We start from the raw sequence: 27,092 nt of genomic DNA, 5'->3' as shown, positions 1-27,092 counted from the left end.
GCTGAACAACTTTGAAATATACTTTCAAGTGATCAGCTTCATCATCAACAGAATGATAGTAATCCAATTCAATTATAGAACAATTTTAGTAGACTTTTGCATAGGATAGAACTTCAAGCGATCAGCCTCAACATCATCAATCTTTGAGTAATCAATTTTAACGACAAATCCGTATTCCACCAGAAGAATAGAAACCTTTATTTCAGAATTATTCAAATGAGAAATCGATTTCAACTACAAATTCAGTTTCTAGCAGAACAACTTTTAACTTTCAAGTGATGAGTTTTATCATCATCCTCATCGTGATGATTCTCATTGATCCTTTTCAATTACAAAACAACTTTTCAAAATACGTTTGCATAAGACAGAAAAATAGAGATCTTTATTTCAGAAAACAACAACGAGGAAATTGTTTGCAAGTGATGAGCTTAAGACAGATTTCAATAAGAAATGTACATATTGAGTTTGTTTAGTAACCGTATACGTGTTATTAGGGATAGATTAAACAACATTTATTTGGGCGATGGCAAAGCAGCATCCGTGGCTTGTTCCATCTGCTCCACATCGAGATCATCGTCCAGCTGCGGCGCCATGGCCGGCAGCAATAGAAACTCGTTGAACAGAAAATCGGCATCCATCGATTGCGTTTTCCCATGATAGCCACGCACAATGCCACGCTTCGGTGGCTCAATGAAACGCTCCTTCACAATGAGTGCGCCGGGATGCGGTGCAGCAGGTGAAGCAGATGAAGCAGATGACACAGTTTGTGTGGGAGCAGCTCCTCCGCCTCCGCCTACACCTCCTGCTGCTGTTGAAGTTGCTGTGCTGCTGCAGCCAGCATCGATGTCCAGCGAACAGCAAACGGACAAAGCATTGGGCAAACGATTGTAGTTCGGTGTGTTTGCCAGCGTTGTGGGCAAACGTTCCTTCTCCTTATCCTTGTCCTTGCTCTCGCGTTGATGCTGCGGTGAACCGTAGCCTAGTGAACCGGAACCGGAACCAGCACCGCTGCTCTTCAGATTGATGCAACTCTGTGTGTGCGAAACATTCGCATAGTCATCCTTGGTGCTGACCAACGGCACACGCTTCAGCGTATTACTCTCGAAGGGGAAATTCGAATTCGACGTCGACTGCGTGAGATTCTCGAATTTACGCAAACGCGCATCCTGTCGCAGCTGCTGCGCTGCCGCTGGCAAATTGATTGAGGCACGCAACGCTTCTGCCCCACCGCCTCCCCCGCATTCGAACAAGCTGATCTGCTTTTGCATCCGTGGCGAGATCGGATCGTGGGCACGTCGCACACTCGGCCGTGTGTGCTCAGGCGATGCTTGGGTGATGTGCACGGGCAGCGCAAAGCAGTATTTGGGATCATCGCTGGCCACCTCCGGCGGCTGTTCGGCGTGCGTCGGACAGCAGTAGCACATCTCCAGCTTCGGCTCCGTTGCATCCGGTGGCAGCGAGGGCGTCGTTGCCGCCGACAGAGTCGCCTCCTCATCGTCGTCGAAGCCCTGCGGAACGGAATGTAGGTGAAAATTTGTGAATTTCAAACTAAAGTATTTATAATAACGAGGATAGGTTATTGTCGAATGTTTGCCTGAACTTGTGCTGCCTATTTGAAATATATTAGAATTTAATCTAATTTGAGTTGTTTAAACGCGTTAAATAAATTAAACAACAATTCGTTAGCGCTTTTAATACCTTGCAATTGTTTTATATAATAGCTGCGTAGATAATATCTACATATGCGTTTAGCTGTGAAAGCAACGCTACTCATTTCCAATAGAAACAAATATGGTAAGGTGATGTATCAATCATAAAATATACCAAATAAATATACCAAAAATAATACTAACATATACTTAAGTTTATTTAACTGCCTATATTTAATAGAAGCAAAACAGTGCGGTATAATTCATAAAATATACCGAATCAATATACCAAAAAATACTAAAATATACTAAAGTTTATTTAACTGCCTATATTTTTTTCAATATAAACAAAACGATGCGATATTATTCATAAAATATACCAAGTCAATATACCGAAAAAAAAATACTAAAATATACTGAAGGTTATTAAACTGCCTACATCATTTAATATATACTGAAAAAATAAAAAATATACTAAATGCTATATATATTATATATTGCCTATATTTTCAATGGAAGCAAAACAGTGCGATATTATTCATACAATATACCAAATTTCTAAATGATTTTTGACTGTCTATATCTGTTGTATAAGTTGTACAATGAAGGCTATTTAACTGACTTTATCTATAGTATAAAGTTGTAGACTAAAAATGTGTGTTAATATACTGAAGAAATACTAAAATATATCGAACTTGAATAGAACACCCTTTAAGCTATCTTTACAAAAGCTTATTATTGTAAAACGGTATTGTATATGTATAGCATAAAATTGTAATCTGTAAAATTTTAGCTTTTACTATAGTGAAAAAATACTAAAATTTACCGAAGGATACTTAACTACCTATGTATATCTATAATATAAAGTCGTAGACTAGTGTGTGGAAAAGCATTTAACATACTACAAAAAATATCAAAAAAATACCGAACGCTTTTTAACTACCAATTTGTATAGTAAAAGTTGTAGACTAAACACGTATGTGTGAGAAAGCTTTTAGTATACTAACAAAATACTAAAATATACCGAAGGATATTTGCATATATTTATAGTATAAAGTTCTAGTCTAAAAATGTGTGCGTGGGAAAGCTGTTAATAGAAAGAAGTTTAAGAGATTCCTCGAGAATAAAAAAAAGTATAATAACCATAAATTTGGATCAACATAATTTTGTAAGCCAGCGACACACTTGGGTCTGCTTTGTTTTCTAGTCGAATGAAATATCTGAATGCTAAACCAATCACTCACATCCACGGACAGCGTCATGGAGCCCTTGTTGGCCACCATGCTCAGATCGAGATCGAGATCCATGCCACAGCTGACGGGCGTGAGGCAAGCGCTGCTTGTGGGCTCTGGCTCATCGCAGACGCTGAGAAAGATGTTGGCGTTGGCATTGGGAGCCACAGCAGCTGCATCCGTTTGCAACGTATCCTGATTCATGGGCTCAAACGCTGTGCGCTGCTCATCCACATCCGTCTCCTCAATCATGACAATGTCGACAGCAAGGCTAAGAAAGAGAAGACAGAATTTAGCAAGTGAGAAATTGAATTGAATTTATTTATTTGTATTACCTGCTTAGTTTAGCTGCATTCTCGAGCGGTTCATCGTCGTTGTCCTCATCGTAATCCTGTTGCACTTGCCAAACTTGTTTGCAATTTGTTTAGTAGTTCAGATGGTTCAGATTGTTCAGATTGTTAGTTTGTTATTCGATTTCGATTTCGATTAGTTTAAAGTATTGAATGGATGAAGAGAGAGAGATAGACAAGCTGAAGCTGAAGCTTCTTGTCAGCAGCCAAAATAGGCAAAAACCATAAAATAGAGAGCCATAGAAATAGAGATGCGTGCGATATATATACAAAAAGAAAGAGAGAGCAACAACATAGTGAGAGAAATAGAAAGAGAGAGAGACAGAGACTGAGACTGAGAAAGAGAGAGAACACGCGTGAATGTGCGCAAGTGTATTCAAGTAATTTCTTTATTCCGATATATGCTTAAGTAAATTACAAAATTTGTTTCTTTCTCGAAGCAAAAACTGATAAACTCATATCTCTTAAATCAATTGACGCTATAGAAATATATATAGTATATAGTATATGATGCAAACACAACTGATGATTTAATTCACTGCAAATTAAAGAAAGAAAAAAGAAAACAACGGAAATCAAATCAACAATTAGAAAATGAAATTTGGAATTTTTATGCTGCATGCAGTTCGATAGAAGATGATCTTAGTTGTGGGGGGGGGGGGCGTGGCAAGAGCGGAGGCGGTGGAGATTCAAAATATTCAGCTGCGCCAAGCGACAAATGACTTACGCTTTTGCAACTTACGCTCTTTCTTCGACGATTGCTGTTGCTGTTGCTGTTGTAACTTCTGCACTTCATCATCCAGCTTCATTTCGTGGACATTCTCTTCCATGGCATTCTCACACAAGGAGACCATCTTGCGACGTGTGGCATGCGTCTCACTGCCGCCTGTCGTTTGCAACTCTGCACGACGACCTGCAACTTGTTGATGCTGCTGCTGATGCTGATCGTGACGCACAATCATTGAGGAGACAGCAGTCATGTTGTCGACGGATGGTGTGTTGCTCGTTGTTGTGGCCAGCGATGAGGATGCATTAGCGCCAGTGGCATCGTGGACGCGTGGCGGTGAGCCCGTCGGCGTCTTAAAGATCTGCGCAAGGATCATGTCCTGCAGAAAGCTGTCCAGCTTGCGCAGCGACAGCGCATTGTGCAGAGTCTCCAGTGGTCGTATCGGCGGCACATCACCGAATCCTAAAAACGTTGCAGGCGGTGTGCAGTGGCAACGATGCACACACATACGCACATACACACACACACACAGACAGAGAGACACACATAAGTTAAGAGAAAAAAAAAAAATAAGTGAAATAAATGCATTTATTTGTAAGTTAAAGAAAAAAACAGAGTAAGGAAGAAGAGCGTGTGGAAGTGGATTAATGGAGAGTGGAGAGTGGAGAGAGTGGAAAGTGGAGAGATTGGAGCATGGAAAATGGTAGTTGGAAATCGTTTCACAGTTAAATACACAGCGCCACATTCTATTTATTGGTTATTGACTGCAGTGCTTTGAAGAAGAATTTTTCATTTTTCTATTTCGAACTTTTGGGATTTTTGGTGATGTAACACAGAATCTATAAAAGTAATCTACAACTGTGCTGAAACTACAAGTGTCACTAGTATTTTTTAATGTTCGTTAAGTCTACAACATATTTTTGGATTTTCTCTAAAAATGTTGGGTTATGAATTGCATTTCAATCTTTTTACCTCATATTGTGCATAAATACAGATATTTTATAAAATTTCCCTTTAGGTTATTTAACCATTTTTTCGTATACATTTTAAATTCAATGAACAACTAACTACATATATGTATTGTTAACAATTTTTTAAGTTTAGACTATACACATGTAAGAATGTTAATTCAATTAACAAATGTTCACAAACTAACTATCTAACTTTCTATAAATTTTCATCGTAACGTTATTTGCTTAAACTTTTTTACCTAATATTTTCATTTTAATATTTAAATTACTTGTTTTTCCATTACTCTACATACATATTTAGTTGGTTTAATTGTCACACATACAACAAATTTTAAAATCAATTATATTTTACTATATACTTATCTCTTCAGTTTGAATTCACTTTAACGACTCGTAAACTATAATGTCAAAAATGCCATACATTAATTAGTCTTTTACTATAGCAATCGATTTTGCGAATGCGAGCATTACTTTACACTAAAAACTATTTTGTTGATTCACATAACTATTACTCTACACTTTTTCACTTTTGATTTCAAACATTCTTTTATGCCATGGGAAAAATAGTTTTCTTCATTCACGTAACTAAATATTATTCTACTCTTTTTCAGCTTCCTTCTATATGTTTTGGCTTTGGCAGCAATTGTTAAGAAATTTAAAAGTTTATGGCGAATCTGAAATTTGGGATTTATGTATATACGTTTGCAGAGATTTTAGTTATTTACACACTTTATAAATATGAAAGTTTACCGAGAAAAATGTTCTTTTTGATTTTAGAATTCGAAGTGAACTAAACAAAAGACTTAGGCAACGAACTTGCAGTGTTAATTGCTCTCAGAAACGTTGTTTAGCATTTTGTTGGTATATTGATTTGGTATATTTATAAAACAAGCTACATTGATCAAATAATGACAACAAAAAAGGAACTTAACTGTTGAAAATGAATTGAAAAACTGTCGGAGATTTTATACCAATTTTAATTAAATCTTTAACTACTTTATAAATTTATGATTATTAATATTATTTTTTGCTTGTTTTGCTATTTATACGCGACATTGAGCATTTGTAAAATCAATATACCAAATATACATATACCAAATATACATTTAAATTGGTTCAGTATTTTTTTAGTATATTGGTTTATTTAAATTATAAAACCCCACACTGTTTATCTTTTCTTGAGAATGGTATTTATCAGCATTTTCGGTATATTAAAATGCCGAAAATACTGATAAATACCGTTTGTCGGCTCTCAAGATAAGCAAATGAGTGTGCGGTATTATAATTTAAACCAATATACTTAAAAAATACTGAAAAATGTAAAGGTGTATTTGGTATACTGATGCATAAATCTTAATTGCTTACATGAATAAAATAAAATCTCGAATCTAACCATTAAATACAAAATTCTTCTTTGCTAATATCTCTGCAAATGTATTTAATCTTACTGCTTGCTAGTTGCTTAGTATTTGAAAAGTGAAACACAAGAGTTAGGATTGGAATCTTGGAACTTGTTCGTAGACAGCATTTGGGGAATCAAAGTATTGAACATGCACTTTGCCAATATTTATTGCTGTATGAGGTTTGGGAATCGATTTGATGTATTTGGTTTGATTGTAGTTGTGTGTTTTGTTGTTGGGTTGTGTGTGTGTGTGGGAGTATGGGGAGTGTGGGGAGTGTGGGGGGTGTGTGAAAGTGTGTGTTGTGTACTCACCGGATGATGATACCGGTATCATGTCGCGTAGATTGGGCGCCGATGAGCTGCCGCTGATGACCGCTGTGCTGAAAAGGCTATTCGCGCTGGTCGCCATCTTTTTGCTAAAACCACCGAAACCCAACATTTTCATATAGGACATCTGGCCGGCAATACTGTGTCTTTGGCGACGCGACGATGTGGACGAATTGGCCGATGATGATACTACCGATGCCGATACCGACACCGAAACGTTGCTATCTGTGGCGATTGTATTGGTACAACAACAAGACGGGGTTGTGGTTGTTGTTGTCGTTGTTGTTGTTGTGATGTTGTTGTTGTAGTAGTTGTTGTTGTTGTTCATAGTTGTGTTTGTTTTTGTGGTATTCGTATTGTTCGTTTGTATAATGTTGTCGATGATATCGTGTTGTGGTTGTTGTTGTGCGTCAATTGAGGAAGGATCAATTGGTTTGAATTGGTTAGTACAAGGTTGATTAGGAGACATTGCTGTTGCTGTTGTTGTTGTTGTGATTGTTGTTGTGATAGAAGACAAAGCTACAATTGTTGTTGTGGTTGTTGTGGTTGCTGTTGTGATTGCTGTTGTTGCCGTGCTGTTGCTGTCGATTGCGTCAGTTGTGTCAGTTGCAATTGCTGCACTCGCTGCCGCATTGCTCGTCACTGTTGCGGCTGTTGCTGTTATCAACACTGTCGGTATGTTGTACACCAATGTGGGCGTCGCTACCGGCGTGGGCGTGGCTGGCACATGTTCTGCTATTGGAGCAAAGCAGCTGACAAATGTGTTGCCAGCAGCAACAGTTGCAGCTGCAGCCACACAAGTTGTTGCCGCTGCTGATGATGCAAAACCAAAGCGAAACGGATTCTCGCATTGCACCGGCGCCGATAACGATGACGTGGCGGCAATCGCTATCGATAGCTGGCCACACGAATGACTTGTCGCCTTGCGCTGCTGTCCGCGCTCCAGCTGACGCGTCTCCATGTCCATGCACAGCCGCAGCGTTGACGCTGTGGGCGAATTGTTCGCACTGTTGCTGCTCTTATTTTGTGGCTGCAACGTGCGTGGTTGCTCCCGGTTGCTGTTGTTGTTGAACGACGTCGAACGCTGACCGAACTCGCCGCTCAAAAGCAACGCGGGCGCTGAGCTTGACAGCTGAAAATCATCATCGAAACTGCTCGCCATGCGCACGGCAATCGCTGAACTGCGATTGACCGAAGAGGCAACTTCAACCGTTGTTGTTGTTGTTGCTGTTGTCGCTGGCGGAGGTGTCAGTTGCATGAGACTCTTGGAGTGCGCATGCGCAGTGGCCAGCGGAAAGGACAAACTGTTGCTGCAATTGCAGCTCATCGGTCGCTCGTTCGTGGCCATCGGTGAGATTTGTTGCAACTGTTGCAACGGTGGCAAACCCTCAAATTCACCCTCCTCACCGCTGATCATGCGACGCATGCTCAGCATCGTGTGACGCTTGTGACCCGCCGATGAACGTGCCGTGCCACATTGCGCCAACGGTGAGCCACTCGCTGTGGCACATTGTCCGGGTGTGCCGGGGGTGAGGGAGAAATCAATGTCGGACAGTGGCAATTCGTTGGTGGACGAATCGATTTTGAAGAAGGACAAGCGATCGGTGACGCGTATTTGCAGCGAGGCGCGTTGACTGCTGCTATCGATGCCGCCCCTCTTGCCCCTTGCCACGCCCACGCCCACGCCCAGGCCCACACGCGCATTGGCTATCTCATCGAAGGTTGTGGCCGCCGTCGCTGAACGCGTTTTGGAGTTAGTTAAGCGCAAACACAAATGGAGGGAGGAACAAATTCGTGTATGATTTTGATTTCCGTCCGAGATCAGCCAATCGAATGTGCGTGTGCAGTAGTGTGTGAGTGCGTGTGTGTGTGTGTAGGTGTAGGTGTGTGTGTGTGTGTGTACGGTCGTAGAGTATACAAACAGAAAACTAATTAGCCGAAAAAATACTCATATAAAAAGTTGGAAAGTTGAGAAAATGAAAGGGGAGAAACACGGTGTCTTCGGCTCAAGCCGAAAACTGAACGCATCCTGCAAGCATCCTGCACACATACATACATACATCAATATAGTACATACATTCATACCTAATTCGATATTAATTTAAAGTAATTTTTAAATAAACTTTTCTTGCATTCAGAGCTGAAAGTCTTGTAATCGTTGCTCTAGGTTAAGCTTTCGTTGTTTCCAAAATAAATCTACTACAGCCTTTGGATATTTTCTCTATTCAACATTATTGTTAATATTTTCAAAATATTGAATCCTCAATACAAATTATTAACATAATTTGAACACGTGACAGTCACAACGTCACGTTCTTAAAATTGACATTTCAGTAATGTCTAAATTAGTCGATGTTAAAAGCAACTTCACACATGTTTTAGAAAATTACATTAGCTTATTAAAATTTTAACAAAATTAGTCTGAAATCCTGTTGCATGTTTTTGTATGAATAGCTTTACTATGATAATAAAATTTGTTGCTATATCTAAGTTCATTTTAGATTAATTAAATTCGCGTTTGCTATTTTTGTTAATTTTAAGCAATTGAAATTCAATCACTGCCTAAAATTATTTAAGTGCCAAATAACATTTTTATATTTGTTAGATGTCTATTTGGAAATTTATTTTAGAATTATTAAATTTGTCTTTTCTATTTCTTGGGTTAATGGGAAAGTTTCTTATCTTTATTTGGTAAACGTCAGAACTTTAAAAAATATTAAATAATTGAAGAAAACTATCTAATAGCAATTTCAAAGATGCCAAAACTTATTTAAAAAGTTATTTTTCTTTGTATTTCATTAAATTCGCTATTGCTTAAGTAAATTCCTATAATCGATTTCTCAAGTGAAAATCCAATGAGATCATTGCGAGATTTTGTAAGCAATTCTTTTTTGATATAATGTAATTTACGTAAATTATTTTGAATGAAAAATCAAATCATATTATATTATAAATTAACTTCCTATCTTTTTTTTTAGATTCGATTTCGAATTGGATTAGATTTAGAATCAATTTTGTTTTACTATTGTTGTTAACTTCAGGGGAGAATTCAATTAGAACACTGCAAGAATTAATAAACAAATGTTCTATGGACTCTAATTTAAGTAAACTAACTAATGAAATGATTTGAATCATTTCAAGCGATTCATTTAAGCAGAACTATGCCAGCTTTCTGTACATATTTAATGTAGTACTTTATAAATGATATAGTATATGTATATAGACAAGATAATGCGTTGTTGGAGCGTTGCGAAGATTGTGTCGAGCGTCGGCGGCGATTGAGAAAAAACACAGCAGGCAGGCAAAACAATTGGTCCAGTTAGTTTTTGGCGTTTCAAGTTAGTGTCGCGGCGTTGAAGGCAATTAATAATCATACTCGGTAATTGTTAAGTAGAATTATTATAGCTATAGTTATAGTTAGTCTTGGTTCTCGTGAGGGAAAAACATTTTTGGAGCGCACACAACAAAAACAAACAACAACACAACGGAACGAACAACAAACAAGAAACAATGAACACTTTTTTTTTAGGCAGTTAACAATGTTCACACAAATTTGCTCAATATATATAGATTAAAAAAAAAAAACAAAAAACAAACAAATTATTTTAACAATTGTGTTGTTTTTTCTTTTTTTTTTTCTTTTTCACATGCATTAAACATATATTTTGATAGAAAGAGTGAGAGAGAGACAGACGCAGCAAAACAGAGTCCAGAGAGAGAGAGATAGACAAACAAATAGAAACAGACACACACAGAGACAGACAGAGCAAGAGAGACAGAGAGAGAGAGAAGGAAGTTAAACCAACAACAGCTGAACGTCAGCAAATGTCTCAACAACAATTAATCGAACGCCTTTTGGGAGGCGTGGCAACATTTGCTAACGATCAGCTGTTGAGCTGATATTTCGGTTTTATTCTTATTCTCAAGGAAGGTATTTCGGCATTTTCAAAGGGGGAGGAGGTTGGTTGATGGTTGGGTGCTCAAAGAATAGAGAAGGGGCTGCATTGCATTGCCAAGTACACGGGATTCCGCGGCCAGATGCCTATCGATTTTCATGAATTTCCCAAAAAAAAAAAAAAAACAAAAACCATATATATATATGTACATATATCACAGCGTTTTTGAAAGCCCTCGAATGAGCTACAAAGCGCATACAAAAACAAATTCGGATTGAGTTTTTATTTTCTTTTTTTTTTCTTATTTCTTGTTGGTGTGGAAAGAATGAAAATCAAAAATGTTGGGCTAAGTTTTATTTTGTGGTTGTTGTAACGATTTTCTTGTAAATGGAATAAAAATATAGAGTACTTTGAATTTAGCGCTGAGCAGATTAGAGACATAATCAAAATAACCGAAAAAAAACGAAATATAACAACTTAATTAAGAACTAATGCAAATTTTGAAGAAAAAAATGTCAAAAATCAAAAGAAATAAATGAACAACAAAAGAAAATTTAATGAAGAAACTAACAAAAAGTCTAAGGTTGGTCGTTGGGAGACGTTCTTTGAGGTGGAGAATATTCAGGGAATGTTTTTTTGTTTTTTTTTTTTGGAGCTGTGGCTTCTCTTGTTACAGGCGTTTCGCTTTGGAGGAGTTAGAAAAAAGAGTTTTCGCTTATATATTTTGTTTATGGTAAAACTCGCACACAATATTCGCATGCAAGAACAAAATCAAGAACAAATCATAAAGAAAAAACCAAAAAAAAGGGTGTGTAAATTAAATAAAAGATGTGAGAGAAACGCACAATGATTATAACAGATAGCCAAGTTAGTTTTGATAAGCCAATTTTTGTTGATTGTTGGTCAGTAAAGTTGTTGAGCATGTGTGTGTGTGTGAGAGTGTTTTGTGTGTGATTTGTTAAAACCAATTCGAGATTTGCGACAATAACAAAAAAAATAAAAAGAAACTTAGGTGAACGGAATTGAATCGATAAAAATAACGATCAAGAAAAAAAATAATGATATAAATATATACGAGTATAGCAGCAAAATCAACAATTAAATAGTAAAAAGAGTTTCGTTTTGAAATTGAAATTGGGAGAGAAAATTGTTGGCTAACTTAGCCGCCATCAGTTGAACTGATGATGCTATCAGTAGTAATAGTAGTAGTAGTAGTAGTAGATGTTGTTGTTGTTGTTGATGGCACAGACGTTGCAGCCACAAGCCATACATACCCGCCTCCTTGCCCCGATTGGCTGACGGTGATCCACGCTGCTCAAAGCTCCGCGAACGCGGCTCACAATCCGGACTCACAGAACGCATATCCGGACTGGTGGGACGCAATTGCGATGACTGTTGCTGCTGCTGATGTTGCTGTTGATGCTGATGATGTTGTAGCTGTTGGTTATTTTGTTGCAGTTGCAGTTGCTGTTGCTGCTGCTGCTGCGAGGCAAGTTCCTCGTTGAGGCGCTTGGCCAAATCCATTGCCTCATGGCCACTAACCGTGTGATGAGCACCAATTGGAATTGGTTTCGATTTGAGCTGTTTGCTGCGCAACTCCAAGCGATTGAAGCCAAACGAGTTGCCCGACGAATTCCGTTGATTGCACTACAACAAAGAGAGATAGAGAGGATAGAATGTTAACATTCAAATCAATTAGAAATATTATTCAAGTTTACGGCGCGTTTCTTGCTCTGCTGCTCATCGTTCGACCCATAATCGTTCTCCTCCTCGATGCGCGACGGATTCGTCTCGTCGCTGGACTGCAAGCTGACGCTGCACGAGTTGTCGCCATGCGAATGGGGCCGAAAGCCTGGACCCGGTGGCAGATTCTTTTGCACACAACAATTGACGCCCGGACTGAAGTGGAGCTCGACATGGAAGCGCTCCTCGGAGCTGGGATCCTTGGTGGGATCCTCGTACAGCATAATGACAATCTGTGACATATAATTCAGCTCGGACACCATCGAGATGTAGTCCATGGCCCGACGCCACTGCTCATCGGTGACCACATTCAACAATCCCCCATAGCGCAGCACCGTCAACAGCGAATGCACATGCGATTCGCTGGTGAAGTAGAGACGAGTGCGCACATGTCGCTGCGGACTGGCGACGCCGTGACTGTAATGCGGATTCAAGCGATTCATAAACTCATCCTCGACCTCATCGATGTTGCGCTGCAGATCGCCTTTGATTTTGCGCAACAGCGGCGAACAAATGCCCTGGCCAATGGCCAGTTTCTCCTGTGGCGTTAGACCGTACTCCTGGGGTATAACTATATCGGCCAGATTCTTCGCATAGATATAGAGCTCCTCGGCCTGATCGTATTGCAGCGTATGCTGATTGTGCTGCAGATCGTATTTGATGCAATCATAGATATCGGGTATCTTTGAGATATCGAATAGTTTTGATTTTGTGCTGAAATCCTTTTCGATCTTCTCCCAACGGCATCGCATCAGATCCCATGTCTCGCCGTGATACAATATCGCATCCTTGGTCTTCGGATCGTCCTTTTTAATGCTGATTATGTGCAGCAGCTCACGTATCAACAGATGCACATGATGGCAACAGTCCACCGGATTCTTCACAAAGTCCAGCGCCTGGGTTATCGATTTGCTTTTGCACGGATTGATCAGCTCGCGATCCTCGGGCGTAAACTCGCGATCGTTCTGCATCAGCTCGTGCAGGCGACCCTTGGCACTGCAAAAAGGAGAAGAAAACAAAATTATTATTGCATTTTTGAAGAAAAAACAAATTGCAATCGATTTACAAAAATATATACTAAATTTCAACATTTTTGTAATCTTATAAAGTATAAAAATGCTTAAGATTATTGCCAACACATTGCTAAACATAGTAAATGCAAAATATATTTAATAAATGCGAATCTAATAATACAATCCATTATTTATTGTTCACTAAATTCGCTAAATATTATATAAAGTGTCGACTAAAAATGACAACTTAAGCTTCATTTGAAAAACATAATTTGTGCATATTTTATAGTAGCTTAATTTAATAACAAAAATCAAACTTTCCAGTAGCGTATCTATAATATAAAATACTGAATATTTAATGTAAAATATTATCACTTCAACTTTTCAATTGTATATATACCATAAATTATTATTTGCTTTACAATAAATGCATAAACACTTTATTCAGTTCTCTGATTGAAAGTTACTTTTCTAGCATTATTTGGCCCAATGAACATAAATTATGCTCATTGAATTTAGAATTAAGAAGGAAAAGTAAGAAAGCTACAGTCGAGTGTGTTGAACAAAGCCTCACAGTGCGGTATTATTCTAAAAATATACCAAATAATGCACTGTAATAATACTAAATATTATATATTTGGTATATCGTTGAAGTACTACATTAGAAATATACCACAAAGGTCAAAATATACCAGATTGTCAGCTAAAACAGATCACATTGCAGTAGGCGTAAGTTTTCCTTAAATGACTTTTACAACTTGTATCCGATTACAATGAAATTCTCAGGAATCTTTAAATTGTCAATTTATTTACTAATAAGTTGTTTAGATGCCCCCGTAAATTCTTGAACAATAATTACTCTATTATTGAATGAAATGAAGTTACTCACAGATTTTGATACTTGCTGGAATCGCAATCGTTGTCCAGCAGTCCATTCGTGTTGGCGCTCTTGACCATCTGCACCAGAATGGGGGTCAATTCGCCCTCCAAGGCGAGCAAACCCTTGGCAAAGGCAGCGGCTGTCATTTGCACTCGGCCCTCGTCCGACGCATAAATCTTAAGGTCGTGTCGAAACGTCGAGTGCAAACTGGAATGGGGAAAATAGTAAAGTATGTGGAATGGAGTACAGTGTTTGACCGAAAGTCAACTACGCACCGCAGCAGTCCCAAGCCTTGGGTGCCCGAATAATCGGAGCGTCCTTGACCGCCCGGATACATGCAGCGAAAGATGCGACCCAGTTCCTCGGCTTGGATGCGACCCGCCGGCGTCAATTCGCCGCCCCACTTGAGGATGAGGACGAGCGATGGCTCCGCTGGCGTCTCAACTGAAACGGATAGGACTTAGCGTGTGGTTAGCTTCGTTAAAGCAATGCACAACTACTCACCATCATCGGAGCTGGAGCCACGTGGTCGCCCCTTTGGCTGATATTTCATTTGCACCTTGCGATTGATTCCCGAAAAGTGGCCATACATCTCGAGCACATTCTTCAGCTGCTCCAGCTTGCTCTCCTTCTCCTCGATCTCCGCATGCGCCTTCGTATGGATCTCGCTGAGCAGAAAACGCGCTATGTCGAGTATCTCCTGCAGTTGCTTTGGTCGCTTCAGCTTCACGTGGCCAAGCTTGTAGCCATCGTATTTCTCAAAGATTTCGAAGAATCTGCAAATTTGAAAAACGCCATTTCAAAATAAAATAATTGTAAATGTACAAAACATTCTATAAATATAATAAACAATATATTTAAATGTGATTATATTATATATTCTCTAAAGTTATTTAAAAAGTTTGCAATAAAAATAAACCATTGTTTATAATTTTCGTTGCTCAACATGCAAAGTTCTGAAAATATTATAAATTAATTGCAATTAAAATATTAACAGCCAATTATCTTATATCCTCGATATATAGATCATTAAAAATAAGTTTTAGAAATGTTGGCAAAAGAAAATAAGTTGTTCACATATTTGGTGTGCAAGTTTCTGAAAATATTGCAAATTAATTGAAAAAAGGGTTAATCCTATTATTTTATATCCTCGTTTGTTCATTATTATTAATTACATAAAAACATTGTAAATAATTAAAGGTTTATTATTTAATTTTCTATGAATATAACTTTTTTTTATTCTAAAACAATTTTTGATATTAATAACACACTTCAATCTAATTTATGGCGGTAACTTCTCGGACAGACAGCCAGACACACAGTCAAGGCAATTAAAGCAGATTATTAATAATACAACAATGTCTCGCTTAGCGACCACTAATAAAACCCATCAAAAAATTGACTGCTATGAGAAAGCATGTCAAGTGAGGCAACCTTAATTTACTACGAAGCATCAAGAATATCAATGCTTAAATTTATTGATTTTTCTTTTCAGGTTTGGCCACTAAGTGAGCAAGGATGCCGCTAAGCACAAATTTCGGTAATAAATACGACGAAAACAATTACAGCCTTTTAAAACTTGATGTTATTAAGCTGGGTAAGCTCATGCAAAAAAGATTTTAATGTGTGTCTCAATAATGTAGTAATACCTCTCTTAACGGCCACAACTTGAGATGGGAAAAAGAATGGCAACTAAGCGAAAGAATGTTAAAAGTGAGGCAACGTCAATTAAGTTGCCAATGCTTAGATTGAGTTAATTTGTATATGGAGTGTGACCTTTAAGCAAATAACTTCTGACCGCTAAGCGAGTAACGTGTGGCCGCTAAGCGTTATTTCGGTAATAAAAACGAAGAGAACAAACTCAGCCGACTAAAACTTGATATTATTAAGCTTGGTAAGCTCATGCAAAACCTATTTCACTTTATCTGAATAATAGATACTTTAAGCAAGTAACTTATAGCCGCTAAGCGAGTAACGTGTGGCCGCTAAGCGCAATTTGGGTAATAAACACGAAGAGAACAAACTCAGCCCTTTAAAAGTTGATGTTATTAAGCTTGGTAAGCTCATGCAAAAAGGCTTTCAATTTGTGTCTCAATAATATAGTAATACCTCTCTTAACGGCCACAACTTGAGACGGATAAAAAAGAGTGGCAACTAATCAAAAGAATGTGAAAGTGATGCAACGTCAATTAAGTTGCCAAAGCTTAGCTTGCGTTAATTTGTATTTGGAGTGTGACCTTTAAGCAAATAACTTATGACCGCTAAGCGAGTAAAGCGTGGCCGCTAAGCACAAATTGGGTAATAAATACGAAGAGAACGAACTCAGACCACTAAAACTTGATGTTATTAAGCTTAGTATGCTCATGCAAAACCGTTTTCACTTTATCAGAATAATAGATACTTTAAGCAAGTAACTTGTGGCCGCTAAGCGAGTAACGTGTGGCCGCTAAGCGTAATTTGGGTAATAAATACGACGAAAACAAACTCAGCCTACTAAAAGTTGATGTTATTAAGCTTAGTAGGCTCATGCAAAAGAGCTTTCAATTTATCTGAATAATAGAGCCCTTAAGCAAATAACTTATGGCCGCTAAGCGAGTAACATGTGGCCACTAAGCGCAATTTGGGGTACGAAGAGAACAAACTCAGCCCACTAAAACTTGATGTTATTAAGCTTGGTAAGCTGATGCATGCACCGTTTTCAAGTTGCTTTGCACACATTACTACTCACTTGGGATGTCGCACCTCAACCTTCATCTTCTGCTTGGGCGTGCGATCGCCATGCCGGATGACGGCGACAACGCAACGCAGTTCCATCATTTTGCCAAACGTGGTTGGCACAATGGGCGGATCATCGAGCTGGAATGGCACCGACCACGGAATGTGCAATGTCGGTGTCAATTCGCGGAGTATCATATTGCCCAAGATCTTGGCGCAATCATCGTAATACTTGTTCGAGTTCTTCACAAAACTGAAGCCATTCACATCGCAGACATAACTCTTGCCATTGGCACGCAGCAAATCGAAGCCGCAAACGGTTTGCTTAAATGCCAAGCACACTTTGCGTGATATCAGCTTCTCCGAGTGATTCAATATGACCGGATAGCGTATCTCTTTGCCCTCGCTGTCGCGTTCCACCTTGCCATCCAGAGCGGGACTCTTGCGAGCCTCGGCGTGTGCATAATCGGGTCCCACGGTGTAGACCTTCACGTCCGTGCCTGAAAAGTATACTAAGTTGTAAAGGTAATGCTGGATTCAGTGCGTTCGACTGGCGGCCACTGTTTGCTTTTGTTTGTCTTTTTTTCTTTTCTAGTTTTCTTTTTTTTTGTTTGTTTTTTTTTTTGGGTAAGATGAGAGAGAGAGCGGCGAGCAGCGAGCAACGATCGGGCGGGCGGGCGAGACGCAAGACAATGTTCATAATGGTTAAACGAATATATATATATATATACAGATTATGGCTTATGCTTGAGATATTTCCAATAATATGTAGCTGTAGTTTATAAATCGGTTAATCGGTTAGATGCATGAGTGTAGTAAGAATTTAGGGATGTTAAGTGCAAAATATGTATTGCAGAAATGTAAAGAACGAGTTAATTAACCAACTTTGTTTTTCATTTTATAAGCAATTAAAAGAAGCTCAAGGAAGTGTATTTCAAAAGCAAACTAAAGGCTGTGTTTGTACAAAATTGTGTCAAACAGATCTAAACACATTTTGTACAATGTTATAAGCAATATGAAGCTGCATAAAAGACTTCTCATAAAATATTTTGCAAATAAGTTGTTTTGCATTTTACAAATAAAATAGAAAATGTTAATAACAATTATATTATTATATTATACGCAACTGTTGTTTACAAACTGTTGGCTTTAAGTGCTTCGCAATATTGATCTCAATTATTTAATACGATTTTGTATTATGCATTTACAAAACTATATTTCGATTATTTAAAAAAAATTTATTTAGCCATTTGAAGCTAAAGGAATTGCAAGTGAAATGCTTAAGGAGCTACTAAGAAACTATTTTGCAAAACTGTAAATTACATTCAATCTTTAAGCAACTATTTCTTCATTGATCTAAACAATTGATTGAAGTTTGCATTGTACACAATTAAGCTAGACTTTCGTATTGCGAAATATGTAAATCACATTTTACATATTTCAAGGAAAGCTAAAAACTTTTCATTTTACAATTAAGTGAACGACTATGAAATACAATTTATGTAAATTAAATTTAAGTAATTGAGCAACAGTTTCAGAAAAAGCTAAAGCATTAATTTGTTGCACTTTTGCACCGATAACCGATATATATACACTATAACAACACACATTTTGAGCGCAGTACGTGATAGGGAAACTGGGAAAGAGGTTGGAAGTTCTTTGGGGAGGGGAATTGCAGGATTACTTAGTCCAGGCAACTGGAGCTGATAAAGAGATCGCAGTGCAAAAAAAGAGCAGTGACGAGAGCAAGATCGAGAACGAAAGAGTGGCGGCGGGAGAGCATAATGAGGAGGGAGAGAGAGCGAGAGAGAGAGAGAGGAGCAACAAGTTGGAAGCATACCATCGGTGGGCATAAAGTCCTCATAGATGAACGAGCCCGTTTTGCGTACCCGCGACTCCGGCGAATAGACGCTACTCCGACTACCGATTTTGCGAAACAAACGCTGACTTCCGCCGCCGGCGGATGTTGGATAATAGATGTAGATATTGTGATCCTCGGCCGAAACGGGTTTCTCCACAAATGGCTTATTGAACGTGATGCCATTGACCTCCACATGATCCTCCGACTCGATGAGTTCATGATCTAAACCGATATGAAAACACATTAACTTACAACTTCAACTTTCAAATAATTTCGAGATAAACTCACGCTTGGGATCGGGTGAATCACGATCGAGGACAGCATAGCGAGGTATCTCAATGCCCTCCTTCTCCAGTATGGCATAGACGCGTCTTCTGTCCTGAATATCGTACTGCATATGCAGATTGTTCAACACAAACGGATTGCGAAGCTGCGCATACTCGATGGCCTTCTCCAGGGGGAATCCCTTCGAGTGGAACGAGACGAGGCAATCGCAGATGGGCCAATTTTGAACCGGTTCACGCAATATCACATTCTCCTCGAATGTCACCAGTTTGATGAATTCGAATTCGCCGAGCCGTGTGAGGATCTCCTTCATTGGCTTCGATTGTGTCTTTTTGGCCATCGCACAGATGCCAACAACGACTTGTTTGCTGTTGCTGGACGATGTGCTCGTATCCGAATCCATGCCGTCATTGCTATCGCCAAAGTCCGTATCACCCTTTAAATAAGCAAATGGTTTTTGTTTTTTGCGATACTCTCAATTAATAATAATCAAATTTAAGAAATTTGTATAAATATCAATATCAAATTTTGAACAATTTGTGTTAGTCGAAATTGATGTTTGATTTGTCGAATGGCTTGGGAATGTCAGTAAACCAAAAGATCTATAATCAGTAGAGAAATAATATTTCATTTCCGTTGAACTTCATTAAAACTCTTCTCACACCTTCGAGCAAACATTGCATAAATTCTAAAGTTTGCCATTTAAATTAAATACAACGTAAACTTTGCTTTCGCGAATGTTATTAATATCTTTATATTAATTGCATCTCTAAATAATGTGAACATCAAATGCAAAGTCTGTCGATGAAAAATATAGAACAAATGTTATTAAGTTAAACAATTATTCAAACAAAAACAAAAACTTGAATGAGAAATAAATCAATTTGAGACTGTCAGCAGCAATAATCGTATAAATAAATTAATGACAAAAAATTGATGTGAGCTTTTTAAGTGCAGATTTGTCTATATGTCAGATTAATATTTGAAGCAATTATAAAGCGAACAAATTGAATTAACGATTTGCCATTTTTATTAGAGTATTAAGTTTAAATTTTATTTAGCTAAAGTAACGAAATAAAATAAGCTATTAAATAATCAACTGGCAGTTAGTAAAAACCCATTTGAAACGGTTTTGTTTTGTAACGGAAAAGAGAATTTCCCATTGCCTGATTGAATCGAGTTTGAATTGGTAAAAGACTTGATAAATCTAAATGTAAAATTAAATTGTATTTCCCGCATTCAATTGCATACTTGAGTTAACACAATTGAAATCAATTATAAAATTATTTAAATTTCCTGTCTGTTGAAATTGATTTTGAGTTCAGCAAACAGTAGTTAAAGAACTGAAATTGCAACGATGAAACAGAGTTCTAAAATAATTTAGTTGGCAGTAACTTCAAGTTAGATTTAAACATTTATAAATATAGTAAAATAGCAGAATTTTAAACCGGTTTGAAACAGTTTAAACAATTGTAAATTATTAGACAAGGGAAACCAATAAAAAGTTAATTTGAATTTGCTAATTGAATTTTGAAGTAGTTTGAAACGGTTTCTGAAATTCGAACCGGTTCGAAACGGTTAAAGTTAGTGAAATCAATCAAATCTGAACACTAGAAAATATAGTTAAATAGAAATCTGCTAAACAAATTTAAACAATCGCAAATTTAAAGGCAATAGAAACTAACAAAGAGTGGATTTGAAATTTCCAATTGAATTTTGAAGAGTTTTGAAACGGTTGCTGAAATTCGAACCGGTTCAAAACTGGTTAAAAATATATTAAAATAGAAATCTGTTAAGCAAACTTAAACAATCCTAAATTAAAAACCAACAGAAACTAATAAAAAGTGATTTTGAAATTGACAATTGAATATTGAAGAATTTTGAAACATTTGTTTAAATTCGAAGCGGTTCGAAACGGTTAAGGCTAACAAAATCGATCTGATTTGAACATTTAAAAATATAGTAAAATAGAAATCTGTTCATTCAAAGGCAATAGAAACTAACAAATAGTGAATTTGAAATTTCAAATTGAATATTGAAGCAGTTTAAAACGGCTGCTGAAATTCGAATCGGTTCGAAACGGTTAAAGCTAACAAAATCGATATAATTTGAACATTTACAAATATAGTAAAATAGAAATCTGTTAAGCAAACTTAAACAATCCTAAATTAAAAACCAACAGAAACTAATAAAAAGTGATTTTGAAATTGACAATTGAATATTGAAGAATTTTGAAACATTTCGAAGCGGTTCGAAACGGTTAAAGCTAACAAAATCGATATGATTTGAACATTTACAAATAATAAATCTGTTAACTCAAAGGCAATAGAAACTAACAAAAAGTGAATTTGAAATTGACAATTTAATTTTGAAGTTGTTTGAAACGGCTGCTGAAATTCGAATCGGTTCGAAACGGTTAAAGCTAAACAGAAAATCGATCCATTTGCTGGTTCAAAAAGCAACTCAAGCGTAGCTCACAAAAACGTTACGATTTTCGGTTCATTTGACATTTCAATTAGCAACTGTCGTCGTATATGCGATATACAATTTTTGTTGTTTGTTGTTTGACGTCGTTGACACAAACGATTAACAGGTAATACTTATTTTAGGCCATAGTCACAGCTCCTCCCCCACACACAAACACACACACAAACACACACATACAGAGAGAGAGGGAGAGAGAGAACACGATAAGAAGCTGACGACCACCTTACATTGAGACACTCGTCACAGAAGCAAAAATCGTCGCTCTCATCGTCGTCGCCGTCGTTGTTGCCATCGCCGTTGGCATTGCGATAATCATAATCCATATAATCGCTAACATTGAATGGCCCATACTCGCCATCATCCTCCTCCTCTTCATCCTCCCCTGACACTCTTCTGCCCCCCACAGGTGTTGGCAATTGTTCCTTGGCATCGACACTTTGCGCGCGTCGTTGTCTCAACCGATTGCGAACTTGACGATCGCGTCCTCGCCGTCTACTCGGCGTATGCGCATCCAAACTATGACGACGCTCTTCCTTGCCGATGGCCAATGAATTTTGGTGCTCTGGCTGCTCGTTTGTGGCATCGTTGTTGTTGCTGGCTGCAGCAGCAGCAGCTGCTTCGAGTTTCTTTTTGTGTCGCTGATGGCGCGAACGAAGCTTTTTGAGACGCCACCAGTCCTTGAACCATGTCCACTCCATGCACAAAACAAAAAACAGAAAAGTCTTTAAGACTCTTGCGTTGTTATCGTAATGCACAAATTTTTACACAATTTATTTTCGTTGTTATTTGCGCTTAATAGCACATGCATAAATTCCAATAACAACAATTGCGCTTCTATAATTGTTGTGTTGTGCTTGCTGTTGTTGTTGTTGTTGTTGTTTTATTGTTTTGTTTTTATTTTGTTATTATTTTTGGGTAGCACCGCAACACAAACTAAACTGAACACACGAGTGAGCCACGACACGGCACGGCAGCGACTGTGACTACGGGGCTATCGGCTATCAGCCATGCTCCGATCCGCATTAGAGATGTGCAAGAGGTTGAGGCACGATCCAAGACACGACACGACAAATATATCGTATCAAAAGCGATAGTTGTATAGTCGAAATATTAAATAATTTGTGCTATGTTCTAAAAAGTTTATTTGTCAACAGTGCAGAGTTAAAATAATAACAAGTAAACATAAGTTCCAATAGAACATTTAAAAAGCTGCAATTTGTTCTAAATTGTCAGAATTTTCAACAATTTCAATAAGTCTCTGAAATATTTAAGCTCAAAGTATGGAAACTGTGGAAAAATGTCAACAATAAAATATGGAAAATTAAAAGGAATTTTAACAACAAAATATGAAAATTTTGAGAGTAAAAATAATAACAAATAAACATAAGTTCCAATAGTACATTTAAAAAGCTGCAATTTGTTCTAAATTGTCTCGAAATATACAGAATTTTTAACAATTTCCAGCCTCTAAAATATTTAAGCTCAAAATATGAAAACTGTGACAAAATGTCAACAATAAAATATGGATACTTAAAAAGAATTTTAACAACAAAATATGAAAACTTTGAGAGTAAAATAATAACAAATAAACATAAGTTCCAATAGTTCATTTAAAAAAGATGCAATTTGTTCTAAATTGTCAGAATTTTCAACAATTTCAATAAGTCTCTGAAATATTTAAGGAGTTTTAACAACAAACTTTGAAAGTATTTCAACAGCTGTTAAGTAAACCCATATACACAACATACACCAAATATATAAGCAGACCATAAAATTTCAATTTAAGATCATCAAACATATCCTATAAATATCTCGATTTCATTTAGCAAAATAGAGTTTAAACGTAGTTTCATCACTAAATCAAACGATAGTACTAAATGGACAACATTTAAACGATAGTACACAATACGATAGTATTGAGAAACGTGTCACGCTGCCATCTCAAGCGATAGCGAGCCGAATCGAAGCGTAGCGTCAACGTCATTGGAGCGAGCTGCGTCGCTTTGAACACTCGCCAATCGGTCTAGTCTTCTCAGTGTAGATCATGCTAATTACTCTTGCTCTACCCATCTCTCTCTCTCTTTTTCTTGCTCGCTTTCATCTGGTCTGAAGACAAAGCCAAAGGCGCAACAGCACTTGCTGTTGTTGTTGTTGGGATTGCTTATTGTACTCTTTGTTTGCAATTGTTTAAATACGTTATCTTTGTTGACAGCGACAACGACAACGACAAAGACTACGACGCCGACGCCGACAACTTAAATACGCGTAACATATACGTCCGGTTGCCACCAGAGAGCAAGAGCAAGAGAGAGAGAGAGAGACAAAGAGAGCGAGAGAACAACTAATAATAGAGATGGAACAGTGGAGTAATTAAGAACGTAAATCATTACAGAACATTGCTCATTACGATAAGCATTCCAGCTGAAATAGCTTTAAGGGAATAATCTCAAGGGAGCCGAAACAGTTTGTCACATTCCTGACGCATGCCAAATTCAACAGGTGCAACACGAATTGCCCAATGCAGGTACAGTGCACACCTGATACAATGAACACGACTAAATTTTCAATTAGAGTGCATAAATGGCATTATTACAATTACAAATTAAGTTTTTTCAGAGTAAATCAAACACTCAGCTGACCTTCAAATAAATTATTAATCAGATAGTTGGAAAAAGAAACATACAATTTAACTACTTTCAGTTATGTTTTACATCGATACAAAATTTCGAATCGATTTAAAAACTTAAAAAAAAGTAAATTTCAAATGTCATATAATGAAATCAAAATTTATGCTATTTAAATAAACCTTTAAAGCAAAAAGCTGATGAATTTAATAGATGTAAACTAAATGTTTTATTTATTAAGTGCCTGAATTTTCAAATTGTTTCGAACTTTGCTTTCAGAAAACAAACATGAACACAGCCAATGATCATTTTTTAGTTGAAGCACTTTTCGCAAATAATAAATTAACAAAAAATCATAAAAATATTCACACAATCCAAAAAAAAAAAACACTTTAAATATATTTTTAAAACTGCCAAATAGTAAATTTGGATTTTTTGTGTACTAAAAATAAAGAGAGTTCAACAGTCAAACGACGTATACTTGATTTATACACGGCACTGAAAAGTATGCAACACTTTTTTTGCGGATTTAAAGGCAACTTTAAATGCAATACACAGCGTTACGTTATATGACGTAAGAAGTGACGTTAGCAGGATATTCAAGTCCTAGAGCGAAATGCAACTGCTTAAGCTTACCGCAAATATCGAAATGAGCTGAGGAACCATTTATATACATTAATATATATATATATATAGAATGTGAAGCAATTCGAACAACGGCAATTTGGCAACTGAATTTAGTAACGTGAGAGAGCGAAAATGCTTGGCCGGACATTGTGAGCCCTAATTGTAAGCAAACAAGATAATCAAGCGACATCGAGCCGAAAAAAATTAATTAGGCGTTGCGCCAAATGAGCAAACAAATGCGCAAGCAATTAAAAATGTGTAGAAAAAATGCACAATCAAAAAAAGGTAAAAAAAAGAAGAACCAAAAAAAGGTAAAAAAAGAAGAACCAAAAACAATAACAAAACGGTAAGCAACGCAGCCAATAATCTCAATCCGTAATTAAACAATAAACGCAACGTAAATATTCAGTTCAAAAAAAGTGTTCACCGCATAAGAGAATGATGATGAGCGCGGCTCCAGTGCGTCATTGGAAGTTGTTGTCTCTGCGGGAAGAACAGAGAGAGTCAGATAGAGAGAGAGAGAGAGAGAGCGAACGGTGCGAAATGAGTGAGCAACACAGCTGGCAATCACACGCACACACACACACACGCACGCACTTAAGCTCTCTAGCACACACACACACACACACACATAGCACACTCACGCACCACCCAAATTGGGAGTTGAGCTGACATGTGTCAGCAGACAGCGTCGTGAGTTGTTGTTCGCATTGCAGCCCAATGCAACGTCCGTGGGCGCCAACACCGATGAGGGGAGCGAGGTAGCAGCTGATGACGCTGCTGCTGCTGCTACTGCTGATGGTGTTGCTGCTGCTGTAAGGCGACGTCGCCGACGTCTGCTCCAGCCGCGACACGTGTTGGCATTAGTATTGTAATTGTTGCCACCCGCGAATTTGTCAAAACTATTGCCCATTATTACTTTTTATGTGGTACTAAATGTAATATACCTCTCTAAACATTGCAAACATATTGTTTGGTTATTGGGAACCGTCGTTGCACGCGTTTAATTTTGTTATTAGTATTTTTTTTGGGGTAGAGCGTCACACACAAAATAAAAATAAAAATAAAAGAGAGAGCGCGCGCGTTCAACAGTGAGAACAGAATGTTGTTTGTTGATTGACGCCTGGAATCAGCCGCGAAAACTTTTTGTGCAAGTTTTTATGAGTTGCCCAATTTGTCGCAGCAACAACAACAACAACTACAACTTTGACTCAATGCTTTGACTCTCTTTGGCAAGCATAAGCACAGCAATAACAACAAAAAGCTCAAGCAAAAGCTCAAAAATTGCAAGAGAGCAGGAGAGCGAAAGAGTGCATGTTGTAGTCAGCTGTTCTGGGAGAGCAGCGAAAACGACACAAAGTCAGGGTCAACCGCACAAAAACAACAACAAACCAACCGTATGAAATATATTGATTTTGAACAGCGTCGTCCTCTAAAAGCAGAACGAGCAAGAGCGAGAGAGAGAGAGAGAGACAGCAATGTAAGGCAAAGAGTTAAAATTATGTTTTGAGGAGGCGACAAATGTAAGTGTATGTATGTATGTGTGTATTAATAATTGATGTGCTATTGCATACATTGCCATCGTGGCCCAAATAGAAGCCCACGCGATGCGAGTGCGCCGTCAACGGCTGCTGCTGCGTATGCTGATGATGATGCTGCTGCTGCTGCTGCAGTTGGGAAGCGCCGACGCTGCTCTGCGTTGATTGACGCAAGTCCTGATATCCCGACTCCAGCTCTGTGTACGACATGCCGATGCGTAGTTTGTTTTTTTTTTTTTTGTTCTTTTGCGTGGGTTTTTGTTAGTTTTGTTTTGCTGGGTTAATGCAAAATTATAAAAAAAACAAAATGGAATTTAGCAAGCGACGATTATATTTTTACATTATGATTACACGAACAGACACACACACACACACGGACACGGACACGGGGCTATTTATTGGGATACCGGGAACGAGGGCACTTGAAATAAATGTGTTCAATGTGAATTTTGCTTTTTCAATCACTCCCGAAATAACTGCAGAAGTTGCGCGCGCTTCTATTTTGTTTGTCCTTCGCTTTTCACCGTTGACGCGTTATTATTTATTTATTTTATATACTATCAACAACATAATTCGCGTATTACGAAAGATTGCAACAACAATGTTTCGGTCACACACACGACCACATGCAACCTGCACAACTAGAGGTGGCAAACTTTTTGCACCAAACAAACATTATTATTGCTTGCAGACAAATAATATTAATTACGCATTTTTATTTAAATTTTCTTAAGCAAACTTTTTCGTTTTGAGTTGGATTCAGAC

At 37.7% G+C, this 27,092-nt stretch overlaps 1 protein-coding gene across 9 annotated transcripts; it reads right to left on the bottom strand.

The window, feature by feature from the left end:
* Positions 1-350: 350 nt before the first annotated feature.
* LOC117578129 (inositol hexakisphosphate and diphosphoinositol-pentakisphosphate kinase) lies at positions 351-27,092 on the bottom strand. 9 transcript variants are annotated; one of them, XM_052002717.1, is made up of 14 exons: positions 26,364-27,092; positions 19,055-19,487; positions 18,746-18,988; positions 16,919-17,417; positions 14,695-14,966; positions 14,466-14,649; positions 14,200-14,397; positions 12,273-13,293; positions 11,829-12,201; positions 6,644-8,395; positions 3,959-4,420; positions 3,217-3,289; positions 2,894-3,152; positions 351-1,508 (listed from the first exon to the last, which is right to left on the bottom strand). In XM_052002717.1, exons 1-14 carry the CDS (start codon positions 26,535-26,537, stop codon positions 513-515), a joined length of 6,939 nt encoding a protein of 2,312 aa, XP_051858677.1. In that variant the 5' UTR covers positions 26,538-27,092; the 3' UTR covers positions 351-512. The 9 variants fall into 9 exon arrangements, with proteins under 9 accessions (XP_051858677.1, XP_051858683.1, XP_034119222.1 ...); XM_052002723.1 differs by having other exon boundaries at positions 16,919-17,405; positions 26,364-27,090; XM_034263331.2 differs by having other exon boundaries at positions 6,644-6,883; positions 26,364-27,083.

Source organism: Drosophila albomicans, chromosome X, assembly GCF_009650485.2.
Source record: "Drosophila albomicans strain 15112-1751.03 chromosome X, ASM965048v2, whole genome shotgun sequence".
Taxonomy (NCBI): Eukaryota; Metazoa; Arthropoda; class Insecta; order Diptera; family Drosophilidae; genus Drosophila; species Drosophila albomicans.
This window is presented reverse-complemented; position numbering and strand designations above follow the sequence as displayed.

Excerpts from the sequence above, each read along its gene's own strand:
- LOC117578129 (XM_052002710.1), bottom strand. The coding sequence starts at position 22,236 with ATGGAGTGGACATGGTTCAAGGACTGGTGGCGTCTCAAAAAGCTTCGT. Across the intron at positions 18,989-19,054 it reads TGATTCACCCGATCCCAAGC|ATCATGAACTCATCGAGTCG; the intron begins GTGAGTTTATCT and ends ATATCGGTTTAG. Across the intron at positions 13,294-14,199 it reads TCCAGCAAGTATCAAAATCT|TGCCAAGGGTCGCCTGCACG; the intron begins GTGAGTAACTTC and ends TCCTTTTTGCAG.